Consider the following 16537-nt stretch of genomic DNA (forward strand, 5'->3'; position numbering starts at 1 on the left):
ATTATTGTTTGTGGCTTTTCTAGCAACAATATCCTCTTGGCAGCCGTGTCCTGAATCCAGTCTCTAAACTATACAAAGTTGGTGATAGAGTGGTTGAAGGTGTAGTGATTCTTGCAATACTTATTGCTTTTGATTTATTCAGACTTAGGGAATTTCTTTGTAGAATCAAGCAAGACCACCCTAGCTTTCACCAGTTCTCTATAGATATCTGCATCTTTGGTAAGCTCAAATGACTATGATTGAAATTTTCGTGGTTTCATAGGCACAAAATCCCCATCATTCATCGCTACTTTTTGATCTTTGACTGGTTTAATCAATTCCTTAACTACCAACGATTTGAACGACACACATCTCTTCTCCTCTCCTAAGCTTTCCAAGCCATCTTCTTGCTTTATGTCTTCAAACTCCACATGATGGATCAGCAATTTGTTTTGAAGAATGAGGGAGGCTTTGATGAATGCTTAAGTTGTTGTTATTCAACAAATAGTCTCTCATACATGGTGGTAACAATCACTAGTTCTTGTAGCTCATTAAATTACACATCATAAACTTATTTATTAAGGATAACCTTAAAGCCTTCTGAGCAATTGTAATGAGTTGCCTATGGTTTATAGGGAACTAACATCTTATCCTAGTCTTATTAAATCTCATCAAGAAGTCTTTTGTTGACTCATGTTCATATTGTTTTACTTCTACTAAGTCATTAATGGTCACCTCGGGCTCCACTCTATAAAATTGCTTATGGAATGCCATCTCCATTTGCCCCAGTTAGCGATGGAGTTAGGGGGTGAGGGGGGAGGCGCAAAAATGAGTACCACTGAGAAGCTAATCCTATCAGAAAATTTCCAAATAGCCTTAACCTGTTATTAGGGTTATCTACAAATGCCACACAATGGTTAGTTAAGTTAAGGATGCGATTCCTTGAAGAGATGTTGAAGTCCTTTTCACTGAATATGGGGAAATAAGGCATTTTGAAGTTGGGAGGGAACAAATTATGTTCATCAACGTAAGACAGACATATTTAAGTGTGTTGGGCCTTGGACAGAACCGACAACCTATTTTTAGTCCAAACAGTCCATTCGTCGAGTAACTGTACAGTAAAAAGTGTAAGTTGTGGTATACAAGTTATCAAACTAGGTCAGTAACTTTTCAGTTTTACTGTAATTAGCAGCAGTAAAAGAGGTTTAAAAATGGTTTAATCCAATGTTTGTCGGAAACAAACAGCGCGGCAGTGAAAATTACAGGTCATCCAAACAGTTGTGCGTACGTGTCCCGTACTCAATGAATTACACAGCGACTACCAGCACTACCTCCCCCTCCCCCACCCACCACTTTTCCCGAACGTGCTTTTATCGCCAGCCCCCTTTCTCTCTTCCTCCGGAACGACACTACCGCAAGATTCTCGCTTCCGTATCTTTCTAAAATTTTCTCGCCCTACGCCACTCTCTTTACACTCACTTTTCCCCTGAGCTTCGTCGGATCTGGATCGTAACGAGTCACGCCGCTTGGACTGCACCTCGGAATCGGTGGCGGTCATGGAGGAGCCGCTGGAGAAGCGCCGGAACTCTTCCGGGAGTTCAGGGGAAGTTGCAGTGAGAATCGAGGATGTAGCTGGCGGGGGAAGTAGCGGCAATAGCGTAGAATTGGAGAAATCGGTGGACGGAGGCCATGGTAGCGGTAGCTCTACAGGTTTGTCGGTTTTACTCGGAATTTATAATCTGTTTGGTTGCTGAGAAGATACAAGAAAATTCATTTGTGTTTCAATTGTGTTTCTTCTCGGTACTATAGTGCAGACGCAAGTACGAATTTTTTGTGTTCACTTAATCTTAAACAAGAGATGCTATAATTTAGGTAATGGAGATTTTGGAGTCCAATTTACAATCACATTAAGAAAGATTTTACATTGATGAAATCGGATTTCTCGCAATTCAGGAATTTCTGGCGGGAGAGTGTCTAAAGGGAACACATTGCCGCCGGCGGAGATATCATCGAACATTGAGAGACGAGAATCGAATTCTGTTCCGATTAAGTTGGAAAGATCAAAAACTGACAGTACCAGACATCAGAACAGGTTGTCCAAAGATGCTGCAAAGATTTTCGACAACAATATTTCGGTGCACCAGAAGGTATGGTAGCAAAGACGATATCTCTTTTGTTCCTTGTATCATTTTATTGGAGCCTTCAGATTTTCCAATGTTAGGTGCATCACGGATGGTCTCAAAATATGATGTGTAAAATATTGACCAAAAACAAGTTGATGTGTAAAAGGTGATGCACTAAACAGTAAAAGGCTATCTGGGTTTTGTTTTATAACTCAAAGTTTCAATTGCAGCTTAAGCTGTTAAATAGAATAGCTACGGTGAAAGATGATGGAACCGTAGAATTTGAAGTTCCAGCCGATGTTGAACCTCAATATCTTGGAGATAGGTGCAGAACTGCTCCTACTGGAGCTGATGATGAAACTCTTGATACAGAAGATCTTCAAGACATACGACCAATGCAAATAGTAATGCTTATTGTTGGAACACGTGGAGATGTGCAGCCATTCATTGCAATTGGCAAACGTTTGCAGGTTCTGACTTTTCACATATTCAAGACTTATAAGTTTTTTCTGCCTTTTGAAATTAATTGTCGAAAATGGTGACCATTTTGATAGCATGGTTAAATTCTATAAACTCCTTATGATCTTATAATAAAGATTTGATTTTTTTTATAGAATTTATTGCTAATAAAAGATGGTCAAAATCATATGTTGAAGTCTGTTGATGAAACTATTTTTGTTGCAGGATTATGGTCATCGCGTAAGACTAGCAACTCATTCAAATTTCAAAGAGTTTGTCTTGACTGCTGGTTTGGAGTTTTACCCTTTAGGCGGTGACCCAAAAGTCCTTGCTGGTTGTATGTACCAAAATGACTATATGCTGATTTGTTTAGTCACCTTGAATGATCAATTTAAAATGTTTGTTAAAAGTTTTATATGGATTACACCATTAATTTCCGTATAACTAGTTTACTTGCATGTCTTTGGAGCAGATATGGTTAAGAATAAAGGCTTCCTGCCATCAGGGCCTTCTGAGATTCCTATTCAACGTAATCAGTTGAAGGACATTATATACTCCTTATTTTCTGCTTGCAAGGAGCCTGATATGGATTCTGGTATTCCCTTTAAAGTGGATGCAATAATTGCAAATCCCCCAGCATATGGTTAGCTCTCAACACTTCATGGTTTTGAGTAGAAACTTTAAATTTTATATTTTTATGGTGATATAGGTTTTATTTTTTGTGACAATAGTTCTCTCTGCGTTTGGGAAATGGAGGGTAGGATATTTGGTTGAAATAATTTTTCCAACTTTTATAACTTTGTAATTAAACAACGTTCTTTCCCCCCCTTTGAAAAGTTTGTGGGTTCTGATTCTTCTGAAGTGGTTAAACTTCGCTAAGATACTGCATATTATCGTATTTCGCAAAAAGTATTTCCACTTACACTTGTATTGCTTTGTTTACTACTAATCTCACAAATGCTTTTATAGGGCATACTCATGTGGCAGAGGCACTAAAAGTTCCTATTCATGTATTTTTCACGATGCCATGGACGTAAGTCTTGTTTGGGTAATGGAATCTTATTGTATACTGCTTCAATTGTTTTGGAGCTTGGGTTTCTGCCTTTTTCAATGTTTTGTCATGATTGACAGTGTTTAAAGTTTTAAGCATGCATTTTATATGTTTTACCTTTTCCTACCAGGCCAACTAGTGAGTTTCCACATCCTTTGTCCCGTGTCAAGCAAACAACTGGGTATAGGGTAAGTCCTCTGAATTTTAACCTTTATTTATTTGTTTAACATTGTATATCTTTCACTTCCTGATTTATAGTTCTAACTTTTTGTCCTATGCCAATTTTTCAGCTATCGTACCAAATTGTTGACTCCTTAATCTGGCTTGGTATACGGGACATGATTAATGATGTTCGCAAGAAAAAATTGAAACTAAGACCTGTCACATATTTAAGTGGTTCGCAAGGCTCTGATTCTGATGTACCATATGGATATATATGGAGCCCCCATCTTGTTCCTAAACCAAAAGGTACTTTAGTTATATTTTAATTGCACGTTTTGATTCTTCCATTTATAACCATTTGGAGTCCCTCAGGTGAAGGTAGGATTGTTTTGAGAAACTTGTAAGTTCAACAGAACTGTGGCTGTAGGCTGAGTGCCAATAATGTGGACTGTGCTGTCTAGTAGAGTATCATCGGATTCCATTTACCGGCGTACCTCTATGTTTTTATTACTGAACATTCTTGCTTAATAAGGCATGAATCTTGGTAAAGTATGCCAATGTATGTCAGTCCTTACTTAATAATACTTGGTTTGCAGATTGGGGACCTAAGATTGATGTGGTGGGGTTTTGCTTCCTTGATCTTGCATCAAATTATGAACCTCCAGAAGCACTTGTGAAGTGGCTTGAAGCTGGTGACAAGCCTATATATATTGGCTTTGGTAGCTTGGTGAGTTTTGTTATTTATTCAATCATTACTCGTGAATATATACCTATTTATATCTCTGCAAGATTTCCTCTATAGTAGCATACTTTAGCAACCTTGGGACTTGTTTGAGGTTTATCCAATCTTAATTATCATCAATGATAGAATGATTGACTTGCTCAGGTCACCGTTTATTCACTTTAAAACCTAGATCTTGTATATGGAGAATGCAATGCCGTTCTCAGTCAGTTTGAGTTTATGGTTATGTTGTATAATCATGAAGTGATCTTTGATTAACCACTTAGTACAGAATTGAGATTTCTACTGTTGTTAGTCTACTGCAAGCTAAAAGAATGGATCTGGTTAGTTAGACAACCAAAGTTATTTACATTCTCATGGATAAAAGAATGGTGTTCTTCAGAGACAACCTTTTACTGCTTAACACAGAGTCAGACACACTTACAATTTGTACATGCATGGATGCGTGCATACACACATGTTGACAAAAATGCATTTGCAATTACACACATACCTGCATGCATGCATGCATACATATGCAGCTTCCATGACCAGAGTCCAACGCTTTGTGTCAGCCTGTTCAAGAGCCCCAAAAGATGACCCAAATAATTGTGGAAGCATTGGAAAAGACGGGGCAGCGGGGCATCATTAACAAAGGATGGGGTGGCCTTGGGGACTGTAAGTTTCTATTTCCCACAAGCTTAGTATGATTTCATTGTTGTTAGGAGCTTTGTTATTCTCCTTTTTCCCTATTTAGCTGACCTTTTGGAATACACTGATTTATTTCACTTGATTTTGCCTCCTCAGTGGCCGAACCAAAGGACTTCATATACTTATTGGACAACTGCCCTCATGATTGGCTGTTTCTACAATGCAAGGCTGTGGTGAGAATGAACACCCTTGTTTTGTGCTTTCATTTGTAGTTTTAAACTGAAAAGATAAAGGGGAAACAGAAACAAGGAACACCACCATGTAGTCGGGTATATTATTGTGGTTGGATAAGGATGGCAATTATTTTTGTCGGATGAAGAAGGAAAATCACCATTGATTTTGTGATCTATAGGAGAATAATTTCTGATGGGCAAGTGTATGTGAAGTTACTAGGATGGTTACTTGTTACTTCTAAAATTTCATTCAACGATTTCTTAATATTTCCAGTCTGCAAGTGTTTGTTTCTAACTTTCTCGACATGCTTTAGAGTAATTTTAGATTTTAAACTGTTCTTATGGTTTTTTGCTTGCCTTCAGGTGCATCACGGAGGTGCTGGAACAACAGCTGCTGGTCTCAAAGCTGCAGTAATTGTTTTATAACCTATCTTATGGTTGAATACTTTCAGTTCATGTGATTTATCATTTGCCTAAATGTGTATTGTGTTTCTATTTTAGTGTCCAACGACGATTGTTCCGTTCTTTGGAGACCAACCTTTCTGGGGAGAACGAGTACATGCCAGAGGAGTGGGCCCTGCACCCATTGCAGTTGATCAGTTCTCACTTCCCAAGTTGGTTGATGCAATAAATTTCATGCTTGATCCCAAGGTAATCTTTTTTTTTTTCTCTGAGAAAAGTTGGAAGTTTTAGAACTGACTATATACATTTGAAGGCATGTAAAATGCTACATGAGTGGCGAGATTTGATATGCAAGTTTGCAAATCTAGAATTTGTTGTTGGATGCGTGCCAAAAATTCCTGATCTATCTGTGTTAAGAAACGGTTTAGATTAAAAAGAAAAAATATTATACCATTATCGGTGTTTCTATTTTAGAGGTTCCAGTGGTGCATATAAAGAACTTCCAAAATTTTAGTAGTAGTTAAATCACAAGCAAACTTTAACTTTGTCAGTTGTTTGGTTATAATAAGAAATCTTCATGAAATAGTGAGAAGGTTTATTATCTTGGTGGATACCAGGTGAAGGAGCGGGCTGTCGAACTTGCCAAGGATATGGAGAACGAGGATGGCGTCACAGGAGCAGTAAAGGCCTTCTTTAAGCATCTTCCCAGCAGGAAACCTGACCCCGAGCCAGAAGCAGTGCCGTCAGGGTTTCTCTCTGTAAGCAGATGCTTCGGTTGTTCATGAATCCTGGATGCCATTCTGTCTGTTTATTTCTTCCCTGCAGCGTTGCGCCGAGACGCCCTGAATGTGCTCACAAAGAAAAGAAAAGCACAGGTCCCTACTTTCTACTCTTGTTCATAATTCTCGATCTTGAAAATTAAATTTGTAATTAGTTTATATTGTTCACTTTCAACATTCATTCGGAGAAAGGGCATTTGTTCTGAAGTTAGTAAAATTTACATTAATTTGCAAATGAAATCTTGTTTCCCCTTAAAAATAATCACCGGGGCCTTCTGTTTCTGCGGAAATTCTGCCATACACCGGGGGTGGTATGGCCATCAGGCTAGCATCCAACGACCAAGATCTAACGGCCAAAGATCTTAAATGTATATAATATCTCATAACATACTTGAAAATCTGTTGTTTTTGCTGTTACAACCACCAGTTCCAGTTTACAAAGCCATCATTTCGTTTGGGTTCTGAGCCTCTGGGTTGGTGCCGCGTGTAAACAGAGACATGCTGATTGGCAAGTATTGGATTGTTGTAATTGGGCAAGTGGAATGTGGCAGGGAAGTGGATTGGATTGGAGGTGGATTGTCTGCCCTTCCATTTTTATGCTCTTTCTATGCCCTCCTGTTTGTATGGTCACGGTTAAGCCACGTTAACATTTATATTTTTATTACTTTTTGTATTATTATTTCTATAAAAAATTAATATAAAATGTGGACGTGGCTTAACCGTGATCACACATTATAAGAGGAGGGCATGGAGAGAATATGGAAATGGGAGGGTAGACAATCCACATCCCATTGCATTTGCATGCAAATAATATATTAAAAAAAAGGGATGGGATATGAGAAGTGGATTGGCGGTGGGGAGTGGGGGGAAGAGTAGACTAGTGGCCGCTAGCCCCATCACTCCATTTATAGAAATTTGCAGAGGATTAATGCTGCTGCTGCTGCAGAAGAAAAGAAGAAGCCATTTCCCCATTTGCATGCACACAGAGAGAGAGAGAGAGAGAGAGATTCCATTTGCCAACCCTAATTAATCATCTGTTTATAGTTAACCAATGACTTCTTCCCCAGTTATCTATAATTTAGTGGTTTGATGGGCACTAATTAAGTTAGTTGGGTGATTAAGTGGATGAGTAAATGAAGCTCGAAGACTCGAAACATTTTGACCTGGTTTGGTACTGAGGTGATTCTAAAAAAAACTGGTATAAAAAAAAGCTGGGAGCTGTTTTTGTGTTTGGTAAACATTCAGCTTCAGCTTTATTCACAGTTTTGGGTGAAAAAAGCCAAAAACAAGAAGCTGCAAAACCCAGCTTTGAAAAATCGGTTTTTTTTAACATCTGTTTTACATAAAAGTTTACCAAACACTATAATACTAATTTTTTTTTCAAAAGCACTTATACAAAAAAGTTTACCAAACACTCTGCTGCTTTATTTCACAGCCGCTTATTCTCACAGCACAGCAGAATCAGTTTTTTTTCAAAACACAGCAATACCAAACCAGCCCTTTGGGTAGTCAGGTCTCCCACAGATATGGAAAGACACTGTTGCCTCAATGCAAAACCAGTGTGCTAGAGCTAAACCCTCCAGGCTGCAACTCTTTGAGTGGAGCGGTTTCTTATCTTGACGACTGTTTTTGGTAATTAACCAAGTTGACAAGTTTTAAGAAAACTTAAAGAGTAATCAAAGTCAAGTGGCTGATTAATTGGAGATAGATAGAAGAATCAATGGCAGTTAGAGTGTCAAACTAGTTAAGGACCTCTTTGATAGTCATTTTTTAACTGGATATATTGGGGCAATAATACCTAAAGGATACATGTGCTGGTCTGCCACTCAAGTGAAGTGGTTCCTTATCTTGACAACTTGTTTGGTAATTATTTAAGGGCAAAATAAAGGGTAAAGTGAATAATACTATGACTGACTTTTTAGTGTAAAAATGTGGATTTTCGTTAAAGTGAACAGTGCCGGGAGCTTTTTGTTAAAGTTCCTTTTTAGTTTCTCACATTCATCTTAATTTATGGATATGAGATTGGATAAACAAATTGAATCAACAAACATAATTTAATAAACGTGTAAGAAACTAAAAAGTGTATATTTATTCTACATGATTCATATAGTGGTTTTTTATTGGGTAATACTAGATACTAAATTTGCATACAAATGACATAGAAGTTGATAATTGAATTATTACTTAAGCGTTGATAAACGTGTTCATTTCTATTGATGATATATCACCCTTTGCTTTTTGTTTTTTTTTTTTTTTTTTATGTCGACAATTGTATTTCATAATTTTTTGACAAGGAAATATTCTGAACTAGTCTATTTCATGTGGGGAGAAATTCGAATTCAGATGAAAAAAAACCTAGGCACGCTTATCTTTAGCCAACTTGCTTACGTCTGACAATATTTTTGGTAATTAACCAAGTTTACAATTCAAAGAAAACCCAGAATAATGAAAGTCGTGGCTAATTAATTTAGAGAGAGAGAGAGAGAGAGAGAGAGAGAGAGAGAGAGAGAGTGGAAGTCAGACTGTGAGAGGAAGCTAAAGCTTACATGATCAGGTTCGTGATCTCCAAAGCCAATGTGGAAGGATTGGGTGACTTAAAAGCTAAAGCCAGTTCCCCACTTGTTCCTACAGACTCTCTCTCTCTCTCTCTCTCTCTCTCTCTCTCTCTCTCTCTCTTATCTCTTGTGTTTCCAAGCCCATACAGCCCTCTGTGTCAAGCACTCTATTTAATAGTATTACTCAGAGACTCTTCACATTTTCCAACTCCAACTCTTTGACAAGTTAGCTTCTGAACTCTCTTATTTTACACTTCTGATCAGAAAACAAGCCAAACGCCAAACCTCCAAGACACTTCTCCCACATTTTCCTTTCCTTTCTCTGTCACTCTCAGCTCAATTCATACCATTTCTTCAATTCTTCTACTCTTCTACTCTTTCTCAAGGTTGATTCCTCAACATTACTAAATTTTCCCCACTTGGGTTTTCGTTCTTTTCGAATTTTCGTTCACCTTCATGTTCTGATTTTCGTTGCAGACATGGGAGACGAAGAAGAGAAAGGCGTCACGGAAGTTGATCACCAAGAGAGCAATGCAGAAGAAGATAGAGATGCGAACACAAGATTGTTTCCGTGCCTCTTCTGTTCGAGAAAATTTTACAGTTCTCAAGCCTTGGGAGGCCACCAAAACGCTCACAAGAAGGAAAGAACGGCTGCGAGGAAAGCTAAACGCGCTTCTAACTACGCTTTGTCTATCAACTTCCCCATACTATCCCCTAACACACAACCTCACATGGTTTTTGCTCCAAACCATCATTTAGGCCTCTTGCATCCCTATATAACTGCTCATGCAGCCAATCTCCGATACTTTCCGAATCCTAACCAGTTCTCATCAGACTGTTTCGGATCCAACGGAGCACCAAAGTTTGAGAATTCTGTGTACTATGGCGGGAATGGCCTGTCGTCGAGCAATAACGTGAACCGTTATCAGTGTGAGGATGATGAGCAAAGTTTCTTGAATTGGCAGAGGAGCTTAAGATACAATGGATTAAGTGGAGGAGGTTCATCACAGCAGTCATCAATGGCGAATGGGGATCACAACTCCGGGATTGGTGGTGGTAGTAAGGGTAAAGAGCAAAAGCTTGATCTTTCTCTCCATTTGTAGAAATAGTGAGGGTGGATAGTGGAGTTGCATTTTTGGTAATAAGCATCTCTCTAGCTTTTACTTTCCATTTTTGAGATATTGTAATTGCCAATTTATCTTGACATGATTAGTTGGGATATATTACATGAAAAAGAATGGCCATCCTACCTTATTGTTAAAGCATACCTTAATTTTAACCACAAAATTTGACTCTCGCTTCAATTGAAGCTTGAATTTCCCCGTTCCTGGTGAATCACACGATGGTGGTCAGGGGAGGCTAAAATGTCTTTGTGAGTCTTCTCGGACTCCGAAAGGATGGGTTGTCATGGCCACCAGTTGACACTTTTAAGAAAGAAAGAGAAATGATTTCTGTACACATTTTCTACACACTACAATTTAATTTAATTTTTTAGTTCTTCTTTAGTTTATCCAATTTGATAAGTACAAAATGAACATGAATGTGCTGTGTGCATAAGGAGAAATTTAGCGTGAAAGTATTTCGGTTTAAACAGTAGTGCAAAGTTGATAGAGAACAAAAATAGTTGAGTTGTTTAGAGCAAAAAAAAAAAAAAAAAAAAAAAAAAAAAAACCCAACTTATATGAATGGGGTACGAAACTCTATGAACTGAAGGCACAACCCATCAACACTTACATTTACCAGTGATAAAACGAGTGTCCAATATACGCATTATGCCTTTAGTTCAATTGAATGTACATGAAATTGACAATTTGTTTCTAATTCCACTAAGGTTTGTTATCATAAAACTTCCACACATGTCGTGTTGTGAATTCGGTAAGCTGTAAGTTTGGCTGATAATAACAACGATGCGGTTAGTTGTGAGTTCCTAGGACAAGATTGATACATTACTACAAGGAAGCAAGTAAACTAACTTCACGGGTTGGCACGTCTCTATAAAATTTTGATGTAGTATTGATTTCTACAAGGTTGTGCAGCAAAAACTGAAACTATAAGGAGTGAAAATCATAACTTCTGCACGAACAATATTCTCCTACTCCTAGAAAGTTTTTCTTCTCACACAAGGAATAGGAAGTTGATTCCTATCTGTACCAGATATATATGCACTCCCATGGAAATCAGTTTGGGCTTTCTACCTGTCATAATTTGGGCTTCAGATTTCAGTGTTTGAGGTTTTCTAATTGGGCTTCAAATGTCTTAAAGCTTAATTGTGATGGTACATTGTTGGAGCGGAAAAATTCAGCTCCTCCAATCTCCAACAAGTAAATCTTGTAACCACGTTGAGAAGCTCATAACACTATCTCCGCTCGCCATCAATGAATGAAGGAGGAGGGGGACTTGCAAAAAAACACTCCGACGCTCTAGTTAGTTTTTGTTTAAAATGATCAACTGATCTTTCTTTCTTTTTCCTCCCCCCGTTCTGGTGGGATTCTAGGCCCTTATAGGCATAAAAAGCTTGGGCTCCCAGTTCCATTATCTCACTCCATGTTCCTTAGTAGTGCTTGATTCATGTTGCTTTATTTTAGCCTCACTCTCCAATTTTTAGGATGCATGGGAAATGACTGGTTACTTGGCCCTTAATTTTTGCACCCACATGCAGGGTGCTCGAAGTCAAACTCTGGGGGCTGGGGTTGGGTGCTGCGTTCATGGCCTGGAATTTTTAAGGTAGCAGGTAGCGTTGGTGGAAGGTTTTCATTGTATGTCTTCCACCATGGCGGAGGCGGAGGTGGTACATGGTGGATAATAGATTCAAAATGGTGGAGGTAGAGATGGATGCGAAGGAGGAGGTGGAATGGTAGCTGCTTATGATTTTAAAGAGAAAGGAGTGTATCAATGTGGGTTGATTGGGAACCAATATGGCTTTTTAACACCCTCGCTGATGATGCTAATGTATTGATTCGCATTTGAATATTAATAAATTTCATCTATCGTTTGAAAAAAAAGGGCTATGTAACCATATTCGAAATTGCACCGAAAATTTTCAATTTTTCCATTTTCGTTCCCATAATACGCAAATGTCCATATCAAAATCTCTAGCATGTATCGAGCTAAACTATACCAACAAACCCAATTTCACTTTTATCTCAAACAGTTATAGACTACTATTTGTTGAACCTAATACATAAGAATTCATGCATGCAATATTGTCAAAACTTTTAGTTTTAGAGTGGTGTAAACACTACTACTCGAAGAAGAAATTGGATTTGCCAGCGGAAAAATAAACACAGGTCTGCAGAACAAACACAATATAGTAACATGACATGTGTTGTAAGCTGGGTGCAAAGAAAGCTATGAATATGAGATCCACCACAAATGGATAACACAACCCATGTGGGCCAATAATGACATTGAACAACAACGACTCATGCAAACTCAAAAGGACAAACTTAGTACGCGTACACATTTGATCCTCTGCCTGCCTCCAAATTAGGGACTAGTTGTGGTCATTTTATATGGATTTTTCAACGCCAAATATATATGTGTGTATGTACATGCATATATATATCATTCGGTCAAGGCATATGCTTATGCTTGAGAAATTGAAAGGGCCTGTGTAGAAAAGTTTAGATGTAAAATTCGAGTTTATTGTTTTTCTATCTTATTATGTGACTTGAAATGATTTAAGATTGAGTCTATTACTAGAGAAAAATTATGCACTCTTGTAAATCGTGGATGTGACGAGTTTATCTTTCTCTCTTAGTATAGCAGTTTTGTTCTCTTAGACTGCGTCTTTTAAGAAAATTGTTGTCACAGACTGTTCAATCTTAATTCAACTGTAGATGGTCATCTTTTATTGTATTGTACTTTCTCTTCCATTATTGGATTAAAATCAAACGATGAACATAATTTTCTACAAAATATAGGGAAACGGAACTCAAGAATATAGAATGACAACTACTATTAGATGTGCAATGCAAGGTATGCGACAACATCTTGTAAAAAAAACTCTAAGAAGGTTGAGACTTTGAGCGTTAAAAGTTAGGCTTGAACGAGGGACAAAGATGGGACTTGGATCTGGTGGCAGTTTTGGCTTCTCAAGTATTAGTTATTTCCATTTTCCAGGTGTCTAGAGCAATAATGCAGGACAATATATAAAGTTGATACAGAAAGACGAGGAGGGAAAGTTAATTTTTTTTTCTTTTCGAGGGGGAGAGAGAGAGAGAAGACAAAACAACAGATGGAGGAAAAGAATAGTATGATGATGAGTTTATGGCATTAATGCCGCGCTCCAATCATCCAATATATGAATCATTTAGTGGTATGAATGAATGAATGTAGGCAAATAGGCAATTGTAAATTACATACCTCTTGGCTATAACATGTCGACAATAATTTATACGTATCAATGATTGAAGTTATCTCATGGTAAAGGCCGGACTTAAGTAAAACTGATGCGTATATAACTACAGAGTCTCGTTTCTAAGCCATTAGGTGATTGAAGATTTATGATCACTTATTTTTGGACATTATATTAAGGATAGGGATTAAAATGCTAAAAACATAAAAATTAAATTTTTTTTTTCTAAGTATAAGTGATCATGTCATTTAGTACTATGGTCTAGTGGTATTCCTCTTCATTTGTAAGTGAGAGTTCTTAAGAACCAAAGGCAAATTTGAACCATGCACATTATTGCTAGCCTATTGAGAGGTTTAGTCTCTTCCTCTACCCTTTTAGTGTAAATAATATCATTTGTTAAAAAAAAAAAAAAAATTTACGTATGAGTGATCATGCATTCATGATCAAGAGAACATACTTATTCTTATTATTTAGCAAAAATTAAGCAATAAAAAGGAAAAAGGATAATATCGTTAATTTATGCTAGAGAGACTATAATTTTAAGTATATGTGTGTATGTTGTTATTTGTACTTCGGGTAAACCGAAGATCTAACCCTATTTTCCATTCATAGACGAAAATCATGGAGCAAAATGTGTACTCAGACGAAAGTCCTGGAACAAAATGTGTATGCCCCCAAGTACGTACCGACACGGAGATCTGGTAGAATTAGTATATCTTAATGAATATCAAAATTACCTAGCTACTATTGCTCGAATAAATTTACATATTACTCGTTTAATTTGTTTAATATGTATTTAGCTTTTGGCAGATACAAAGAAGAATATTCTCGTGATTTCTTGATATAAAAAGACTTAGATTATAATCCGAAAAGTAAACCATTAATCCAAGGTTCTCGTTAAGCGGATGTGTTTGAATATGAATTATAATAATGTAGCTGCCCATGTGAAAATAGTTAGGGTTTTGAACCAACCAATGACAAAGGCAGATTCCTTCCAAGCACATGCATGCATACCTTTAACCTGCAAGCCTACGTGCCGAGGAGGCATTTGACCTATCACACCCGAAATACGAAAAACCGGAAAAACATCAAAAGTTCATGATGTCAGTAGGTTATTGCACCTCTCGTATCACATTATCTTCCCTGAATAATAGAAAATATTGCACCGTATTATCATTGACTTTTGTCAACAATCGTATACGTATACATATCAATTAGAGGGCTTAGTTAGTGGGTACCAACTCATTATATAGAATCACAGATGACGGTTTGGTTGTTGTATTTGTATTTGATTTTATTATATATATTATTATTACGTACACAAAAATGTTTACATGCATGCACTAAAACGATTAAAATCAATATCGAATACGATTGCCATGATATGGTCAAGTTAACGTGCAATTACAAGGTTGAGGATTACCCAATTCGTGAAGTGTGTAACATTTTCATCAAGAATACAGTTCTTTTGACTTCGGATGGCCATCTCAGTTTTTTGAATTTGGGTGTAGATGATTTCAAGACTTAGAAGCATTTCTTTGTTTATTATGGGGTATGTCTTGCTCTCAAATCTACTAATACAATGACAACTAGTTTAACGAAATTGGCTTTTTATATTTTTTTTTAAAGTCTCCTTAAATCAAGGACCTCTTGAATATTATCTAGAATCTCATCTTTAATATTTGTGTCAATTATTAATATATATATATATATATATATAATAAAACCGGCACCCTTTTTTAAAAACAAATTAGGGTGAAAGATTCTAAAACAACGTGGGATACATGTAGGCTTGCATATCATATGATCAATTTTTTGGTTCCTAAGGTACAATAAATTAAGGCGGTTGAGTTAGGTACTATGATACATGTTTATTGACAAATTAATCAGATTAGATCAATCACCATCCTCCAATTCAGCAATCTTCAATAATTAATTAGGTTATCATCTGTTTACGCATAGGTTATTCATCCTCTAATTCACCTTGGAAGTTTCTATGCTTTACAGCCAAATGAAATTATTTTGCATAATATTTGCATTGTTTGAATGAAAATGGAAGGAGCTTCGTCTTTGTTGAATTCTTGAAATCCATAGTCATACTCTCATGCACAGACATAAAAAAACGTCACATATGATTAATCAATCATGAGTTTTTTGATGAATCCTATGTTTTGGCCTTTTGGTTGAGTGGTCAAGAATGCTTAATGAGTAATAACAACCAAGTTTTCGGGTTGTTTAATAAAAAACGAACACAAATTTAGAACCCAAAGCAATCTATCCTAATTTTGAGTATTTTTTTTTCAGTTAATTCAATCCAATATTTATTTAGGAACTTTGAAAAATTATCAAGAATTGGTTTTCTTTTTTAGAGGGTGAAACAGGTAAATAAAAAGTCCCTACACTCGGAGGAACAACATCAAACCAAATACAAAGAGGGTATACAGGCAAATTTGGTAATGTTGTAGCTTTAATAAAAGTTGCTTCTGCTTGTTTTGAGAATAATATTCTATCGTAAAGTAAAGTAGTTCAGCGAGTAGTAAAATATACTTTAAAGTGGTTTGCGTATGAAAAGCAGTGTCACAATATATACTTTTTTAGTAAAATTTTATGTAAAACTGTTGTGGTGATGGTGGCAACAGTGGGATGAAGCGGACGGGGTGATGACGACAGTAGTGGCAGATCAAGGCGGTGGTAAGGGGCGGTGATGGTGGGCCAAGGGTGGTGGTGGGAGAGTTGGTGCGGCATTAATGGTGGACTCCTAACTGTTATGGATTTTTGGGTAGTGCAATGGATTGGATGTCCAATCAAATGAGATTTTCTCTAAACCTGCTAACATGACATTCTAGCTCAACATCACTTGATACTTGATTCATCGCCATTAAACATACAGCGTCTCTCTTTCTTTATATCGGATAGAAAACACCGGAGAAGATTTTAACGAGGCCACATTTACAACATATTGTTTTATGTGCACCGTTTACATTTACAATAACGTAACATTTCTCAACACAAAACAACAAAGAACAAATATATATATATATATATATATATATATATATGGCCTA

General features: G+C 37.0%; 2 protein-coding genes across 2 annotated transcripts; both read left to right on the plus strand.

Annotated features, from left to right (window-relative positions):
* The first annotated feature begins 1151 nt into the window (after nucleotides 1–1151).
* LOC137728668 (sterol 3-beta-glucosyltransferase UGT80A2) lies at nucleotides 1152–6800 on the plus strand. The gene is made up of 14 exons (XM_068467397.2): nucleotides 1152–1689; nucleotides 1933–2126; nucleotides 2333–2572; nucleotides 2787–2898; nucleotides 3034–3204; nucleotides 3531–3594; nucleotides 3743–3800; nucleotides 3903–4080; nucleotides 4371–4501; nucleotides 5071–5173; nucleotides 5303–5379; nucleotides 5743–5790; nucleotides 5881–6030; nucleotides 6399–6800. Exons 1-14 carry the CDS (start codon nucleotides 1536–1538, stop codon nucleotides 6564–6566), a joined length of 1848 nt encoding a protein of 615 aa, XP_068323498.2. The 5' UTR covers nucleotides 1152–1535; the 3' UTR covers nucleotides 6567–6800.
* Nucleotides 6801–9015: 2215 nt separating this feature from the next.
* On the plus strand, nucleotides 9016–10350 carry LOC137727412 (uncharacterized). Its single transcript, XM_088677433.1, has 2 exons — nucleotides 9016–9501; nucleotides 9593–10350. The coding sequence occupies exon 2, from the start codon at nucleotides 9595–9597 to the stop codon at nucleotides 10216–10218; it is 624 nt and encodes a 207-aa protein (XP_088533559.1). The 5' UTR covers nucleotides 9016–9501; nucleotides 9593–9594; the 3' UTR covers nucleotides 10219–10350.
* The last annotated feature ends 6187 nt before the right edge of the window (nucleotides 10351–16537 follow it).

This window comes from Pyrus communis, chromosome 10 (assembly GCF_041283825.1).
Source record: "Pyrus communis isolate YQ-2024b chromosome 10, ASM4128382v1, whole genome shotgun sequence".
In the NCBI taxonomy this organism is placed as follows: domain Eukaryota; kingdom Viridiplantae; phylum Streptophyta; class Magnoliopsida; order Rosales; family Rosaceae; genus Pyrus; species Pyrus communis.